General features: G+C 45.6%; 1 protein-coding gene across 3 annotated transcripts in view; it reads left to right on the top strand.

Annotated features, from left to right (window-relative positions):
• The window catches only part of mad1l1 (mitotic arrest deficient 1 like 1), a 103,675-nt gene that overhangs the window by 48,072 nt on the left and 40,833 nt on the right, over positions 1–14,770 (top strand). For all 3 annotated transcript variants that reach the window (XM_045710464.2, XM_045710460.2, XM_082967446.1), the window contains exon 16: positions 12,558–12,774. In XM_045710464.2, the coding sequence (XP_045566420.1) occupies positions 12,558–12,774 (217 nt within the window). The remainder of the gene's footprint in view (positions 1–12,557; positions 12,775–14,770) is intronic.

Here is a 14,770-nt window from a genome sequence, read left to right on the forward strand (position 1 = left end):
ACACACACACCCCTGAGACACACGCACACACACACACACACACACACACCCCCGAGGCACACACACACACACACACACCCCCCGAGGCGCGCGCACACACACACCCGAGGCGCGCGCACACACACACACACACCCCCGAGGCGCGCGCACACACACACACCAAGACGCACACACACACCAAGACAACACCCCAAGACACACACACACACACACACACCAAGACACACACACCCTGAGACACACCCGCAACACACACACACTTATCCCGACACACACACTCACAAACAGACACACAAAGAAACATACATCCTTCCATTTGTCCAATTTTCGTAGGTGAATGTTCTAAAGCAGGATGTTACCAGGCCTTACTAAAATGTTACCAGGCCTTACTAAAATGTTACCAGGCCTTACTAAAATGTTACCAGGCCTTACTAAAATGTTACCAGGCCTTACTAAAATGTTACCAGGCCTTACATACATGAAGGGAACATTTTGGCATTTGCTGTATGACTAGTGAGGAAGTCCATATTGCAAATGTACGGTCCCTTACTAGACGTCCGCGAATGTTTGGAAAATCGGCGGACGGCGCCGGGCTGTGCACCGGGGCCGGATCTTCCGGGAAGTCATCGAACGAAGTCTCTCAGACGTTCGGTTTCCTTTAATAAAATATTCCGATTTTGGTCATTTTTCACCTGTCCCAGATTATACCACAGGAGGGCGAATGGAGGGCACATGGAATCATATTGCAAATGTAACAAACATCACCAATCACGACATGGCCTTTTCTCCTAAACGGAAAAGACTTTGAAGACGAAACTTGGCGAGCATAGGTTTGGCATAATGGGCAGTTGGCCCCGAACAAGATGGAGTCGAGGCCTCAACGCTTTTTGAGTTAAGGCCATTTTTCTGGGATTAAAGGTCAAAAATGAAAATAGAGCGCTAATTTCACCGCTTCACATCAAAGTACATGAGCCTACGGTATCAGGAAAAAAACAACCAGACATTTATCTATTGTCATTTAAGAGACATCGTACAATGTGAAATTGGTGATATTAAAAAAAAAAAAAAAAAATCCAACTAAAGTTACAGATCCAGTTGCAGCGTGTTCAGATGAATCCGTTAAGGCGGGTTTCGGAGCTCTGTGAGATTTCTGTGATTTTCTGAAACAACACACACTCGTTCAACCCTCTGTAAATAAGTCAGTTCTTAAAGTAAAGACTTAAAACTCAATATTCTATAAAGAGCCTAACCCAAGGAGGATATGTGTTCACTTTCAGCTTCCTGTGTCAACCAGAAGTGCCTTAAAATGGAGTCATAGGGGCTGTTTCGAAGTGTTAAAAAGGTCATATCTTTCCACAACTTCATATGTGTTATGCAACCCTCATGAACTGTAAATCAGTCATTTCTCCAAACAGATGTCAAAGAAAAGCTCTCACACACACACACACACACACACACACACACACACACACACACACACACACACACACACACACAGCAAGGATGGAGTGACAGAGTGCGGTGCTTAAAGACACACAGAGCCTGCAATGGCATTACCATTATCTCTAGGCTGTGCCGAGTTCAACGAGATGCCCCGCTTGACCGTAGCTCGCTCGGCCTGAGCGCAGCGACCTTGGAAAAAGGGAGGCCCAAAATGAAGCCTGACCCTAAATTTCAAGTGCTTTTGGGTGACAGCGAGAGAACCGTTGGGGTTAGAAGCACAATTCGACCTCAGGAACGTTCCTGAGGTCCTCCCGATCTGTGCAAGCCTAACCTTGACCATGTGGCATTAACCCTTTACAGTTAACCTGTTAGGGCTAGGTGGCAGTATTGACACGGCTGGATAAAAAACATACCCGATTTAATCTGGTTACCACTCCTACCCAGTAACTAGAATATGCATATACTTATTACATATGGATAGAAAACACCCTACATTTTCTAAAACTGTTTGAATGGTGTCTGTGAGTATAACAGAACTCAAATGGCAGGTCAAAACCTGAGAGATTCCTTTACAGGAAGTGGCCTGTCTGACCATTTCTTGAACTTCTTTTCCATCTCTATCATTTACTAAGGATCTCTGCTCTAACGTGACACTTCCCACGTCGTCCATAGGCGCTCAGAGCCCGGGAAAAAACAGAATGTCGTCATTCCAGCCCCAGGCTGAAACACATTATCGCCTTTCTCAAGTGGCCGATCAAGGGACACGGGCTTATGCGCGTGACCCCGACCCCCCCCGCCTTTGGGATTTTTTCCTCTGTTTGCCGAAAAGGAGATTCCCTGTCGGAATATTATCGCTTTTCTACGAGAAAAATGTCGTAAAAATTGATTTTAAACAGCGGTTGACATGCTTCGAAGTACGGTAATGGAATATTTAGAATTTTATTGTCACGAATTGCGCCATGCGCGTGACACTTCTTTACTATTTCGGATAGTGTCTGGAACGCACGAACAAAACGCCGCTATTCGGATATAACGATGGATTATTTTGGACCAAACCAACATTTGTTATTGACGTAGCAGTCCTGGGTGTGCATTCTGACGAAGACAACAAAAGGTAATCAAACTTTTATAATAGTAAATATGATTATGGTGAGTGCTAAACTTGCCGGGTGTCTAAATAGCGAGCCCGTGATGCCTGGGCTATGTACTTAGAATATTGCAAAATGTGCTTTCACCAAAAAGCTATTTTAAAATCGGACATATCGAGTGCATAGAGGAGGTCTGTATCTATAATTCTTAAAATAATTGTTATGCTTTTTGTGAACGTTTATCGTGAGTAATTTAGTAAAATGTTAGCGAATTCCCCGGAAGTTTGCGGGGGGTATGCTAGTTCTGAACGTCACATGCTAATGTAAAAAGCTGGTTTTTGATATAAATATGAACTTGATTGAACAAAACATGCATGTATTGTATAACATAATGTCCTAGGGTTGTCATCTGATGAAGATCATCAAAGGTGAGTGCTGCATTTAGCTGTCTTCTGGGTTTTGGTGACATTATATGCTGGCTTGAAAAATGGGTGTCTGATTATTTCTGGCTTGGTACTCTGCTGACATAATCTAATGTTTTGCTTTCGTTGTAAAGCCTTTTTGAAATCGGACAGTGTGGTTAGATTAACGAGAGTCTTGTCTTTAAATGGCTGTAAAATAGTCATATGTTTGAGAAATTGAAGTAATAGGATTTTTAAGGTTTTGAAAATCGCGCCACAGGCTGGCAGTGGCTGTTACGTAGGTGGGACGCAAGCGTCCCACCTAGCCCATAGAGGTTAAAAGGTGTTTACATCAAAAAGTTTGCAATGACTTTTCTCCCCATAGGAATACATTGCCTATTCCCCTAAATTCAACCTGAAGCCTATGTGGGTTATGAATGTCTTATGAACCTGTCTTCGATAACAATCCATCAGGCTACTGTGAGGTCTACCTGTGTCGATTCTAAGCTTTCTGGAGCAACTGGAAGTGGTTAAAAACACCCTAAACGTGTTTTTCTATAACCAGCCTGCAGATTGTGAAAATCACTGATTTCAACCCTATGTCGATCAGTCAATTCTTAACATAAAGACTTAAAACTCAGGATTCTGTAATAGCATACCCCAATCAGTATATGTGTTTACTTATAGCTTCCTGTGCCAACCGGAAGTGCCTTAAATATGGGTCACAGGGGCTGTTTCGAAGGGTTAAAAAAGTCAGATCATTTCAAAACTTCATATGTGTGACTAGGTAACCCTCATGAACTGTAAATCAGTCATTTATCCCATCAGATTTGCAAAAAAACTAACACACACACACACAGCTAGGACATAGTGACACAGTGTGGGGCTTAGAGGCATACAGTGCCTGCAATAGTTACCTTCGTTCGAACGATCAAAGAACCGTCAGACTGTTCTAGAGCTCAAGTCGATAATGCACGGTGAGTTATGTGGCTCTAGAAGGTTCTCAGACCGAGAAACAGCCTCGTACATTTGCAATATGTTCAATTCATTTTGACCATCACAAAAATGGCGACATTTAGAAATCTCCCAGAGTCGCAAGACTAGGTGCATAGAAACCGCCTCGGCCCATAGAGACGGACCCCAACGTTTCTCTCCGATAGCTCATTCAAGGACCCCGTAGTAACGCCCTGAACAAGTGGATTTTCAGCACCAATTAAGGTCGTTGCTCGGGCACCGAATGACCTATCGAGCCGAAACTTGGCATTCGGGGTCGCCTCACATAGGCCTACACATAATGTCAGAGCTGGACCCGCAGCTAGAACGTAACTACGTGTTTTATGTTTTTTTATGGTTTAAACTGAAGGCGCTGTGAAATATGGGCCTGCTCTGATATATGTGATAGTTGGCTTCTAAACGAGTTGGAAAAAGTGGATTTGGTGTCAGATGGTATCAGTTTGGTGTCAGAATGACATCTACATTTTTCATCTAATTGACTGATGGACGCTGACTTGCTGGGTGACGAGTGATGGAGAGGAACCACAGTCACTGCACGGCCATCCCGACTTCATCTGGCCAGTCAATTATGCATTTCTGCAGTATTTTTGAGCATGTCAAATTCGTGATGCTAAATGCCCATTGAAACATATTGCAACAAATTGCAACATATGTTACATTTGCAATATGATTCATTAGTGAAAAACATCACCAAATGGACATGATGAAAACACCACAACGAGCGATGGAGAGGAACCACAGTCACTGCCCGGCCATCCTGAGTTCATCGGGCCAGTCAATTTAGCATTTCTGCAGTATTTTTGAGCATGTCAAATTCGTGATGGTAATGGTCATTTTGGATGTTTTTAAAAAAAAACGTTAAACAACAGAGTCCCACTTCTCCCTCATCATACATGACAAATAGACCATCTAGCTTGATTCATGGCTTAACATAGGGCTGTATATCATTTGGGCAGTATAAATGCCATTTGGACATGGTTCACTGACTTTTGGGTTTGGAAACCGACTTCCTATGATCGTAAATGGACAAACATCCTGATTTGGCACATTCAATACTTTCATACATGTATAATTGACCAAAAAATAATTGGACATTTCATTTGGACATTTCTAATGGCATTTGGCAAAAAAAAAAGCAAAATAAGTCACTTTTGACTTCCCATGAAATCATATTCCAAATGCACAAAACATATGCCTTATGCACAAGCAAAAACAACCCAAAAAATGGTCAATAAAATATGTCAAAAGTATGTTCATACAGCTCTTCTACATGTGTAATTGACCAAAAAAATCGAAAACATTTCGAAAAACGGTCCAGAAAGCACTTTTTTAAGGGGGTGATAAGTTTTCAACAAAAAAAATCTTTTTTTTTTTTTATTTGACCCTTGGGTGTTGACTTGTGTTACATTTGCAATATGAAAATCCACGGTGGAGCGCGCTCCCCATCTCTATAGGATTTTTGGGGTGTGACACTTGGCATTTGCCATATGACATTTGCAATATGATTTGGATGAATATGGGCCAAATTGGGTGGTATTGTCCATTGGGTGTGTGATTCATACAGTGCCAATATGTTCCCATTCATTTTTGTCCATTTGGAGGGGGTCTTCCCTTACTAAAATGTTACCAGGCCTTACTAACATGTTACCAGGCCTTACTAACATGTTACCAGGCCTTACTAACATGTTACCAGGCCTTACTAACATGTTACCAGGCCTTACTAACATGTTACCAGGCCTTACTAACATGTTACCAGGCCTTACTAACATGTTACCAGGCCTTACTAACATGTTACCAGGCCTTATTAAAATGCAGCGACCCACAGCCTCTCTGGTTTTACATGTTTCAGATCAATATGTTGTTTTTATTGGTTACGTATCAATGAGTTACATTTAGGTAACTTTCCTCTCCTCTACATCCCACTGAACTGGTACTAGATAACAGCCCTCTCCTCTACACCCCACTGAACTGGTACTACATAGCAGCCCTTTCCTCTCCTCTACACCCCACTGAACTGGTACTAGATAACGGTCCTTTCCTCTCCTCTACACCCCACTGAACTGGTACTAGATAACAGTCCTTTCCTCTCCTCTACACCCCACTGAACTGGTACTAGATAGCAGCCCTTTCCTCTCCACACACTCCAATGGACGTTTGCCTTGTAAAAACAGATAATGGCTTCATTTACTACTGCTTGGGCACATCATCAAACACACACACGTTCTGATAAGCCTTAAGGCATTTTGTCTTATTATCAGAGAAGAAAAACTCACCCTCCCCTCTCTCCCTCTCCCTCTCCTCCTCTCTCCCTCTCCTCTTCTCTCCCTCTCCCAAGTAACTCAATCAAGCTTTCCTTATCCCCCTTCTCTCTCTCTCTCTTCCTCTTCTTCCTTCCCTCGGTTCATATATTGTAGTCCAGACCGGAGTGACTAAACAGGAACAGTGTTTTATATTGTAGTCCAGACCTCCCTACAATAGGAGTGACTAAACAGGAACAGTGTTTTATATTGTAGACCAGACCAGACCTCCCTAGAATAGGAGTTACTAAACAGGAACAGTGTTTTATATTGTAGTCCAGACCTCCCTAGAATAGGAGTTACTAAACAGGAACACTGTTTTATATTGTAGTCCTGACCTCCCTAGAATAGGAGTGACTAAACAGGAACAGTGTTTTATATTGTAGTCCAGACCAGACCTCCCTAGAATAGGAGTGACTAAACAGGAACAGTGTTTTATATTGTAGTCCAGACCTCCCTAGAATAGGAGTGACTAAACAGGAACAGTGTTTTATATTGTAGTCCAGACCAGACCTCCCTAGAATAGGAGTGACTAAACAGGAACAGTGTTTTATATTGTAGTCCAGACCAGACCTCCCTAGAATAGGAGTGACTAAACAGGAACAGTGTTTTATATTGTAGTCCAGACCAGACCTCCCTAGAATAGGAGTGACTAAACAGGAACAGTGTTTTATATTGTAGTCCAGACCAGACCTCCCTAGAATAGGAGTGACTAAACAGGAACAGTGTTTTATATTGTAGTCCAGACCAGACCTCCCTAGAATAGGAGTGACTAAACAGGAACAGTGTTTTATATTGTAGTCCAGACCAGACCTCCCTAGAATAGGAGTGACTAAACAGGAACAGTGTTTTATATTGTAGTCCAGACCAGACCTCCCTAGAATAGGAGTGACTAAACAGGAACAGTGTTTTATATTGTAGTCCAGACCAGACCTACCTAGAATAGGAGTGACTAAACAGGAACAGTGTTTTATATTGTAGTCCAGACCAGACCTCCCTAGAATAGGAGTGACTAAACAGGAACAGTGTTTTATATTGTAGTCCCAGACCTCCCTAGAATAGGAGTGACTAAACAGGAACAGTGTTTTATATTGTAGTCAGACCTCCCTAGAATAGGAGTGACTAAACAGGAACAGTGTTTTATATTGTAGTCCAGACCAGACCTCCCTAGAATAGGAGTGACTAAACAGGAACAGTGTTTTATATTGTAGTCCAGACCTCCCTAGAATAGGAGTGACTAAACAGGAACAGTGTTTTATATTGAGGTCCAGACCAGACCTCCCTAGAATAGGAGTGACTAAACAGGAACAGTGTTTTATATTGTAGTCCAGACCTCCCTAGAATAGGAGTGACTAAACAGGAACAGTGTTTTATATTGTAGTCCAGACCAGACCTCCCTAGAATAGGAGTGACTAAACAGGAACAGTGTTTTATATTGTAGTCCAGACCTCCCTAAATAGGAGTACTAAACAGGAACAGTGTTTTATATTGTAGTCCAGACCAGACCTCCCTAGAATAGGAGTGACTAAACAGGAACAGTGTTTTATATTGTAGTCCAGACCAGACCTCACCTCAGAATAGGAGTGACTAAACAGGAACAGTGTTTTATATTGTAGTCCAGACCTCCCTAGAATAGGAGTGACTAAACAGGAACAGTGTTTTATATTGTAGTCCAGACCAGACCTCCCTAGAATAGGAGTGACTAAACAGGAACAGTGTTTTATATTGAGGTCCAGACCAGACCTCCCTAGAATAGGAGTGACTAAACAGGAACAGTGTTTTATATTGTAGTCCAGACCAGACCTCCCTAGAATAGGAGTGACTAAACAGGAACAGTGTTTTATATTGTAGTCCAGACCAGACCTACCTAGAATAGGAGTGACTAAACAGGAACAGTGTTTTATATTGTAGTCCAGACCAGACCTCCCTAGAATAGGAGTGACTAAACAGGAACAGTGTTTTATATTGTAGTCCAGACCAGACCTACCTAGAATAGGAGTGACTAAACAGGAACAGTGTTTTATATTGTAGTCCAGACCAGACCTCCCTAGAATAGGAGTGACTAAACAGGAACAGTGTTTTATATTGTAGACCAGACCAGACCTCCCTAGAATAGAAGTGACTAAACAGGAACAGTGTTTTATATTGTAGTCCAGACCTCCCGAGAATAGGAGTGACTAAACAGGAACAGTGTTTTATATTGTAGATCAGACCTCCCTAGAATAGGAGTGACTAAACAGGAACAGTGTTTTATATTGTAGACCAGACCAGACCTCCCTAGAATAGGAGTGACTAAACAGGAACAGTGTTTTATATTGTAGTCCAGACCTCCCTAGAATAGGAGTGACTAAACAGGAACAGTGTTTTATATTGAGGTCCAGACCAGACCTCCCTAGAATAGGAGTGACTAAACAGGAACAGTGTTTTATATTGTAGTCCAGACCTCCCTAGAATAGGAGTGACTAAACAGGAACAGTGTTTTATATTGAGGTCCAGACCAGACCTCCCTAGAATAGGAGTTACTAAACAGGAACAGTGTTTTATATTGTAGTCCAGACCTCCCTACAATAGGAGTTACTAAACAGGAACAGTGTTTTATATTGTAGTCCAGACCAGACCTCCCTAGAATAGGAGTGACTAAACAGGAACAGTGTTTTATATTGTAGTCCAGACCAGACCTACCTAGAATAGGAGTGACTAAACAGGAACAGTGTTTTATATTGTAGTCCAGACCAGACCTACCTAGAATAGGAGTGACTAAACAGGAACAGTGTTTTATATTGTAGTCCAGACCAGACCTCCCTAGAATAGGAGTGACTAAACAGGAACAGTGTGTTGTGATATTAGAGATGATTCACCCTCTTAGTGATCCATCTCTCTGCTCTCCTCTCCCTCCCCCTTTCTCTGTCTATCCATATTAATGAATGGGTTAGGGTCGGGTTAGATGTGTGTGTTTGTAGGTAATATCCCTGTTTAAAAGAGGAAATGGGAAAACATATATTTTATTTTTTACCTCTGATCTGTCCATCTATCCTGTGACTCGTCTATCAATGTTTTCAGTGTGTGACACTGAGTGTTTTACCACGGTTTTGACAGTGTGTGACACTGAGGGTTCTACCACGGTTTTTGACAGTGTGTGTGACACTGAGGGTTCTACCACGGTTTTGACAGTGTGTGTGACACTGAGGGTTCTACCACGGTTTTGACAGTGTGTGTGACACTGAGGGTTCTACCACGGTTTTGACAGTGTGTGTGACACTGTGTTTTAATATTCAATATTTATTACATCTGTGACAGGCTTGGATAAACTAGGAAGTTCCACTTTTACATACTAAGTTTAGAAACTCGGGGAAGTAGTGTCGTGTGCTTGACTGGACCGGAACACCGGTACTGGCTTCCGGAACCTTATAGAATCCTGGCTTGAAAAATATCAGCATTCCGTCTCCTAAATCTAAATGGTACCGGCATCCGTTTCAGTCCTCTTCAAGCACTGGTCAGTGTGGTTGAGTGGTTCCACAGGCACACCATCAACACTATAGGTGTGTACCTACGTACAGAAGAAGTCCATAAGCAGAAATTGACAATTTTTCTTTGTCGCGTTCTTCTTCTTGTCTTTGTCCTTCGATGTTTTCCCTGGTTAGATCTGTCCTTTCCTCCGCCCCTCATTCCCCTCTCCTTTATTGGGCCAGCATCGCTGCAGGCCAAATCAAATGGAATTTAGCCACTAATCAGAGAGAGAGATGGAGGCATTAGTGTGTGTTGGTATTAAAGACCCAGGGCTGTCAGATACATTCTTGCCCTTGACTAAGAAGCAGTTTTTGTTTCTTTATGACTGTTTTAATTGAAAACAATCACGGTAAGGTTCTTAACTGTTACCCAGAAATCATTTAATTACTCAGATGAAATGTGCTGCGTTGGACCTTTTAAGATCAGATGGACTCATTTACTCTGTAAACATTAAGAGAAGAGGGAGGGAGGGGTGAGGAGAGGGAGGGAGGGGTGAGGAGAGGGAGGGAGGGGTGAGGGAGAGGGAGGGGTGAGGGAGGGAGGGGGGGAGGAGTGAGGAGGAGGGGGGGGAGGAGTGAGGAGAGGGGGGGAGGGGTGAGGAGAGGGGATGGAGGGGTGAGGAGAGGGAGAGGTGAGGGGAGGGAGGGAGGGGTGAGGAGGGGGGATGGAGGGGTGAGGAGAGGGAGAGGTGAGGGGAGGGAGGGAGGGGTGAGGAGAGGGATGGGTGAGGAGAGGGAGGGAGGGGTGATGAGAGGGGGAGGAGGAGGGATGGAGGGGTGAGGAGAGGAGGGGTGAGGAGAGGGAGGGAGGGGTGAGGAGAGGGAGGGAGGGGTGAGGGGAGGGAGGGAGGGGGGATGGAGGGGTGAGGAGAGGGAGGGAGGGGTGAGGAGAGGGAGGGAGGAGAGGGGGGATGGAGGGGTGAGGAGAGGGAGGAGGGGTGAGGAGAGGGAGAGAGACCACACTTTAAGCATTGAGATCTGTGAAAGTGGATTAATAAAAGCACAACCGTATTAACCAGGACGCAATGACTCCCATGTATTTTAGAACCAGAGGGATCTGTCTGCTATGCCTCTCTCTGTCTGCCTGCTTAACTGCCTGCCTGTCTCTGTCTGTCTGCCTGCCTGTCCCTCTGTCTGCCTGCCTGTCCCTCAGTCCTACAATACTAGACATTAATACTATTTGAAGTGGAGGTTAAGGCTGAGACCCCGGGAAGACAGTGGAGGTTAAGGCTGAGACGCTGGGAAGACAGTGGAGGTTAAGGCTGAGACGCCGGGAAGACAGTGGAGGTTAAGGCTGAGACCCCGGGAAGACAGTGGAGGTTAAGGCTGAGACGCTGGGAAGACAGTGGAGGTTAAGGCTGAGACGCCGGGAAGACAGTGATGTTAAGGCTGAGACGCCGGGAAGACAGTGATGTTAAGGCTGAGACGCCGGGAAGACAGTGATGTTAAGGCTGAGACGCCGGGAAGACAGTGATGTTAAGGCTGAGACGCCGGGAAGACAGTGATGTTAAGGCTGAGACGCCGGGAAGACAGTGATGTTAAGGCTGAGACGCCGGGAAGACAGTGATGTTAAGGCTGAGACGCCGGGAAGACAGTGATGTTAAGGCTGAGACGCCGGGAAGACAGTGATGTTAAGGCTGAGACGCCGGGAAGACAGTGGAGGTTAAAGCTGACCGACGTCTAAAAGCAGCAAGTGGTAGTCCTGTCTCTTACTGTCCCGTGGTGTGATAGATCTCCTGCTGGTTGTCCCGTCTCTTACCGTCCCGTGGTGTGATAGATCTCCTGCTGGTTGTCCCGTCTCTTACCGTCCCGTGGTGTGATAGATCTCCTGCTCATAGTCCCGTCTCTTACCGTCCCGTGGTGTGATAGATCTCCTGCTGGTTGTCCCGTCTCTTACCGTCCCGTGGTGTGATAGAGATCTCCTGCTGGTTGTCCCGTCTCTTACCGTCCCGTGGTGTGATAGATCTCCTGCTCATAGTCCCGTCTCTTACCGTCCCGTGGTGTGATAGATCTCCTGCTCATAGTCCCGTCTCTTACCGTCCCGTGGTGTGATAGATCTCCTGCTGGTTGTCCCGTCTCTTACCGTCCCGTGGTGTGATAGAGATCTCCTGCTGGTTGTCCCGTCTCTTACTGTCCCGTGGTGTGATAGAGATCTCCTGCTGGTAGTCCCGTCTCTTACTGTCCCGTGGTGTGATAGAGATCTCCTGCTGGTAGTCCCGTCTCTTACCGTCCCGTGGTGTGATGGAGATCTCCTGCTGGTTGTCCCGTCTCTTACCGTCCCGTGGTATGATGGAGATCTCCTGCTGGTGGCTGTTTGCACTGATTCAACATGTGAAATTGTCAGGAAAATTTATGTAAAATGATGACTGGTATTCTGGTAAGAATCAGTTCTCGTGTGTTTCTAAAGCATGTCTGACTCGTCTCTCTCTCTCTGTCCCCCTCTCTCTGTCCCCCCCTCTCTCTGTCCCCCCCTCTCTCTGTCCCCCCCTCTCTCTGTCCCCCCCCTCTCTCTGTCCCCCCCCTCTCTCTGTCCCCCCCTCTCTCTGTCCCCCCCTCTCTCTGTCCCCCCCTCTCTCTTCCCCTCTCTCTCTGTCCCCCCCTCTCTGTCCCCCCCTCTCTCTTCCCCTCTCTCTCTGTCCCCCCCTCTCTCTGTCCCCCCCTCTCTCTTCCCCTCTCTCTCTGTCCCCCTCTCTCTCTTCCCCTCTCTCTCTCTCTCTCTCCTTTCTCTCTGTCCCCCTCTCTCTCTTCCCCTCTCTCCCTCTCTGTCCCCCTCTCTCTCCCCCCCCCCCCCCCTCTCTCTCTCTCCAGGGAGACTACAACCCGGTCAAAACCAAAGTCCTCCACTTCAGTCTGAACCCTACGAGCATGGCCAAACAGCAGCGTGTGGAGGAAGTGGAAGCGCTGAGGGCAGAAGTGGAGTGTTTGAGAGAACACCTCCGCTCACTGCAGACAGGGGGAGCTGTCCCTCTTGCTGCTGCTGCAGGAGAGACCAGCCTCAGTCTACCTCCCTCACAGGAGGTCCTGGGTAAGAGGAAACACACAACTCACTGACAGCTTTTCACTGGAGAATGGGCAAGCCTCTAACTTCAGTCTCTCTCTCTACCTTCAGCCTCTGTACGTACATTAATCCTCTTTCTCTACCCTCAGCCTCTTTCTCTACCTTCATTTTTGTCATCCTCTTTTTCTGCCATCGGCCTCTCTCTCTCTGCCGTCGGCCTCTCTCTCTCTGCCGTCGGCCTCTCTCTCTCTGCCGTCGGCCTCTCTCTCTCTGCCGTCGGCCTCTCTCTCTCTGCCGTCGGCCTCTCTCTCTCTGCCGTCGGCCTCTCTCTCTCTGCCGTCGGCCTCTCTCTGCCGTCGGCCTCTCTCTGCCGTCGGCCTCTCTCTCTCTGCCGTCGGCCTCTCTCTGCCGTCGTCGGCCTCTCTCTGCCGTCGGCCTCTCTCTGCCGTCGGCCTCTCTCTGCCGTCGGCCTCTCTCTCTCTCTCTCTGCCGTCGGCCTCTCTCTCTCTCTCTCTCTCTCTGCCGTCGGCCTCTCTCTCTCTCTCTCTGCCGTCGGCCTCTCTCTCTCTCTCTGCCGTCGGCCTCTCTCTCTCTCTCTGCCGTCGGCCTCTCTACCTTTTCGTATTTTATTAGGATTCCCATTAACTGTTGCTAAAGCAGCAGCTACTCTTCCTGGGGTCCACATGAAACATGATATAATGCTCTTCCTGGGGTCCACACACAACATGAAACATGATATAATACTGTTCCTGGGGTCCACACAACATGAAACATGATATAATTCTCTTCCTGGGGTCCACACACAACATGAAACATGATATAATTATCTTCCTGGGGTCCACACACAACATGATATAATTCTCTTCCTGGGGTCCACACACAACAGGAAACATGATATAATTATCTTCCTGGGGTCCACACACAACATGAAACATGATATAATACTCTTCCTGGGGTCCACACAACAGGAAACATGATATAATTATCTTCCTGGGGTCCACACAACATGAAACATGATATAATTATCTTCCTGGGGTCCACACACAACAGGAAACATGATATAATTCTCTTCCTGCGGTCCACACAACATGAAACATGATATAATACTCTTCCTGGGGTCCACACAACATGAAACATGATATAATTATCTTCCTGGGGTCCACACACAACAGGAAACATGATATAATTCTCTTCCTGGGGTCCACACAACATGATATAATTCTCTTCCTGGGGTCCACACACAACATTATAGAATTCTCTTCCTGGGGTCCACACAACATGAAACATGATATAATACTCTTCCTGGGGTCCACACAACATGAAACATGATATAATTATCTTCCTGGGGTCCACACACAACATGAAACATGATATAATTATCTTCCTGGGGTCCACACACAACATGAAACATGATATAATTCTCTTCCTGGGGTCCACACACAACATGGAACATGATATAATTCTCTTCCTGGAGTCCAAACACAACATGATATAATTCTCTTCCTGTGGTCTACACACATCATGATAGAATTCTCTTCCTGGGGTCCACACAACATGAAACATGATATAATACTGTTCCTGGGGTCCACACAACATGAAACATGATATTATTCTCTTCCTGGGGTCCACACAACATGAAACATGATATAATACTGTTCCTGGGGTCCACACAACATGAAACATGATATAATTCTCTTCCTGGGGTCCACACACAACATGAAACATGATATAATTATCTTCCTGGGGTCCACACAACATGAAACGTGATATAATTATCTTCCTGGGGTCCACACAACATGAAACATGATATAATTCTCTTCCTGGGGTCCACACACAACATGAAACATGATATAATTCTCTTCCTGGGGTCCACACACAACATGGAACATGATATAATTCTCTTCCTGGGGTCCACACAACATGAAACATGATAGAATTATCTTCCTGGGGTCCACACACGACATGATATAATTCTCTTCCTGGGGTCCACACACATGATATAATACTCTTCCTGGGGTCCACA

Source organism: Salmo salar, chromosome 02 (assembly GCF_965601325.2).
Source record: "Salmo salar chromosome 02, fSalSal1, whole genome shotgun sequence".
In the NCBI taxonomy this organism is placed as follows: Eukaryota; Metazoa; Chordata; class Actinopteri; order Salmoniformes; family Salmonidae; genus Salmo; species Salmo salar.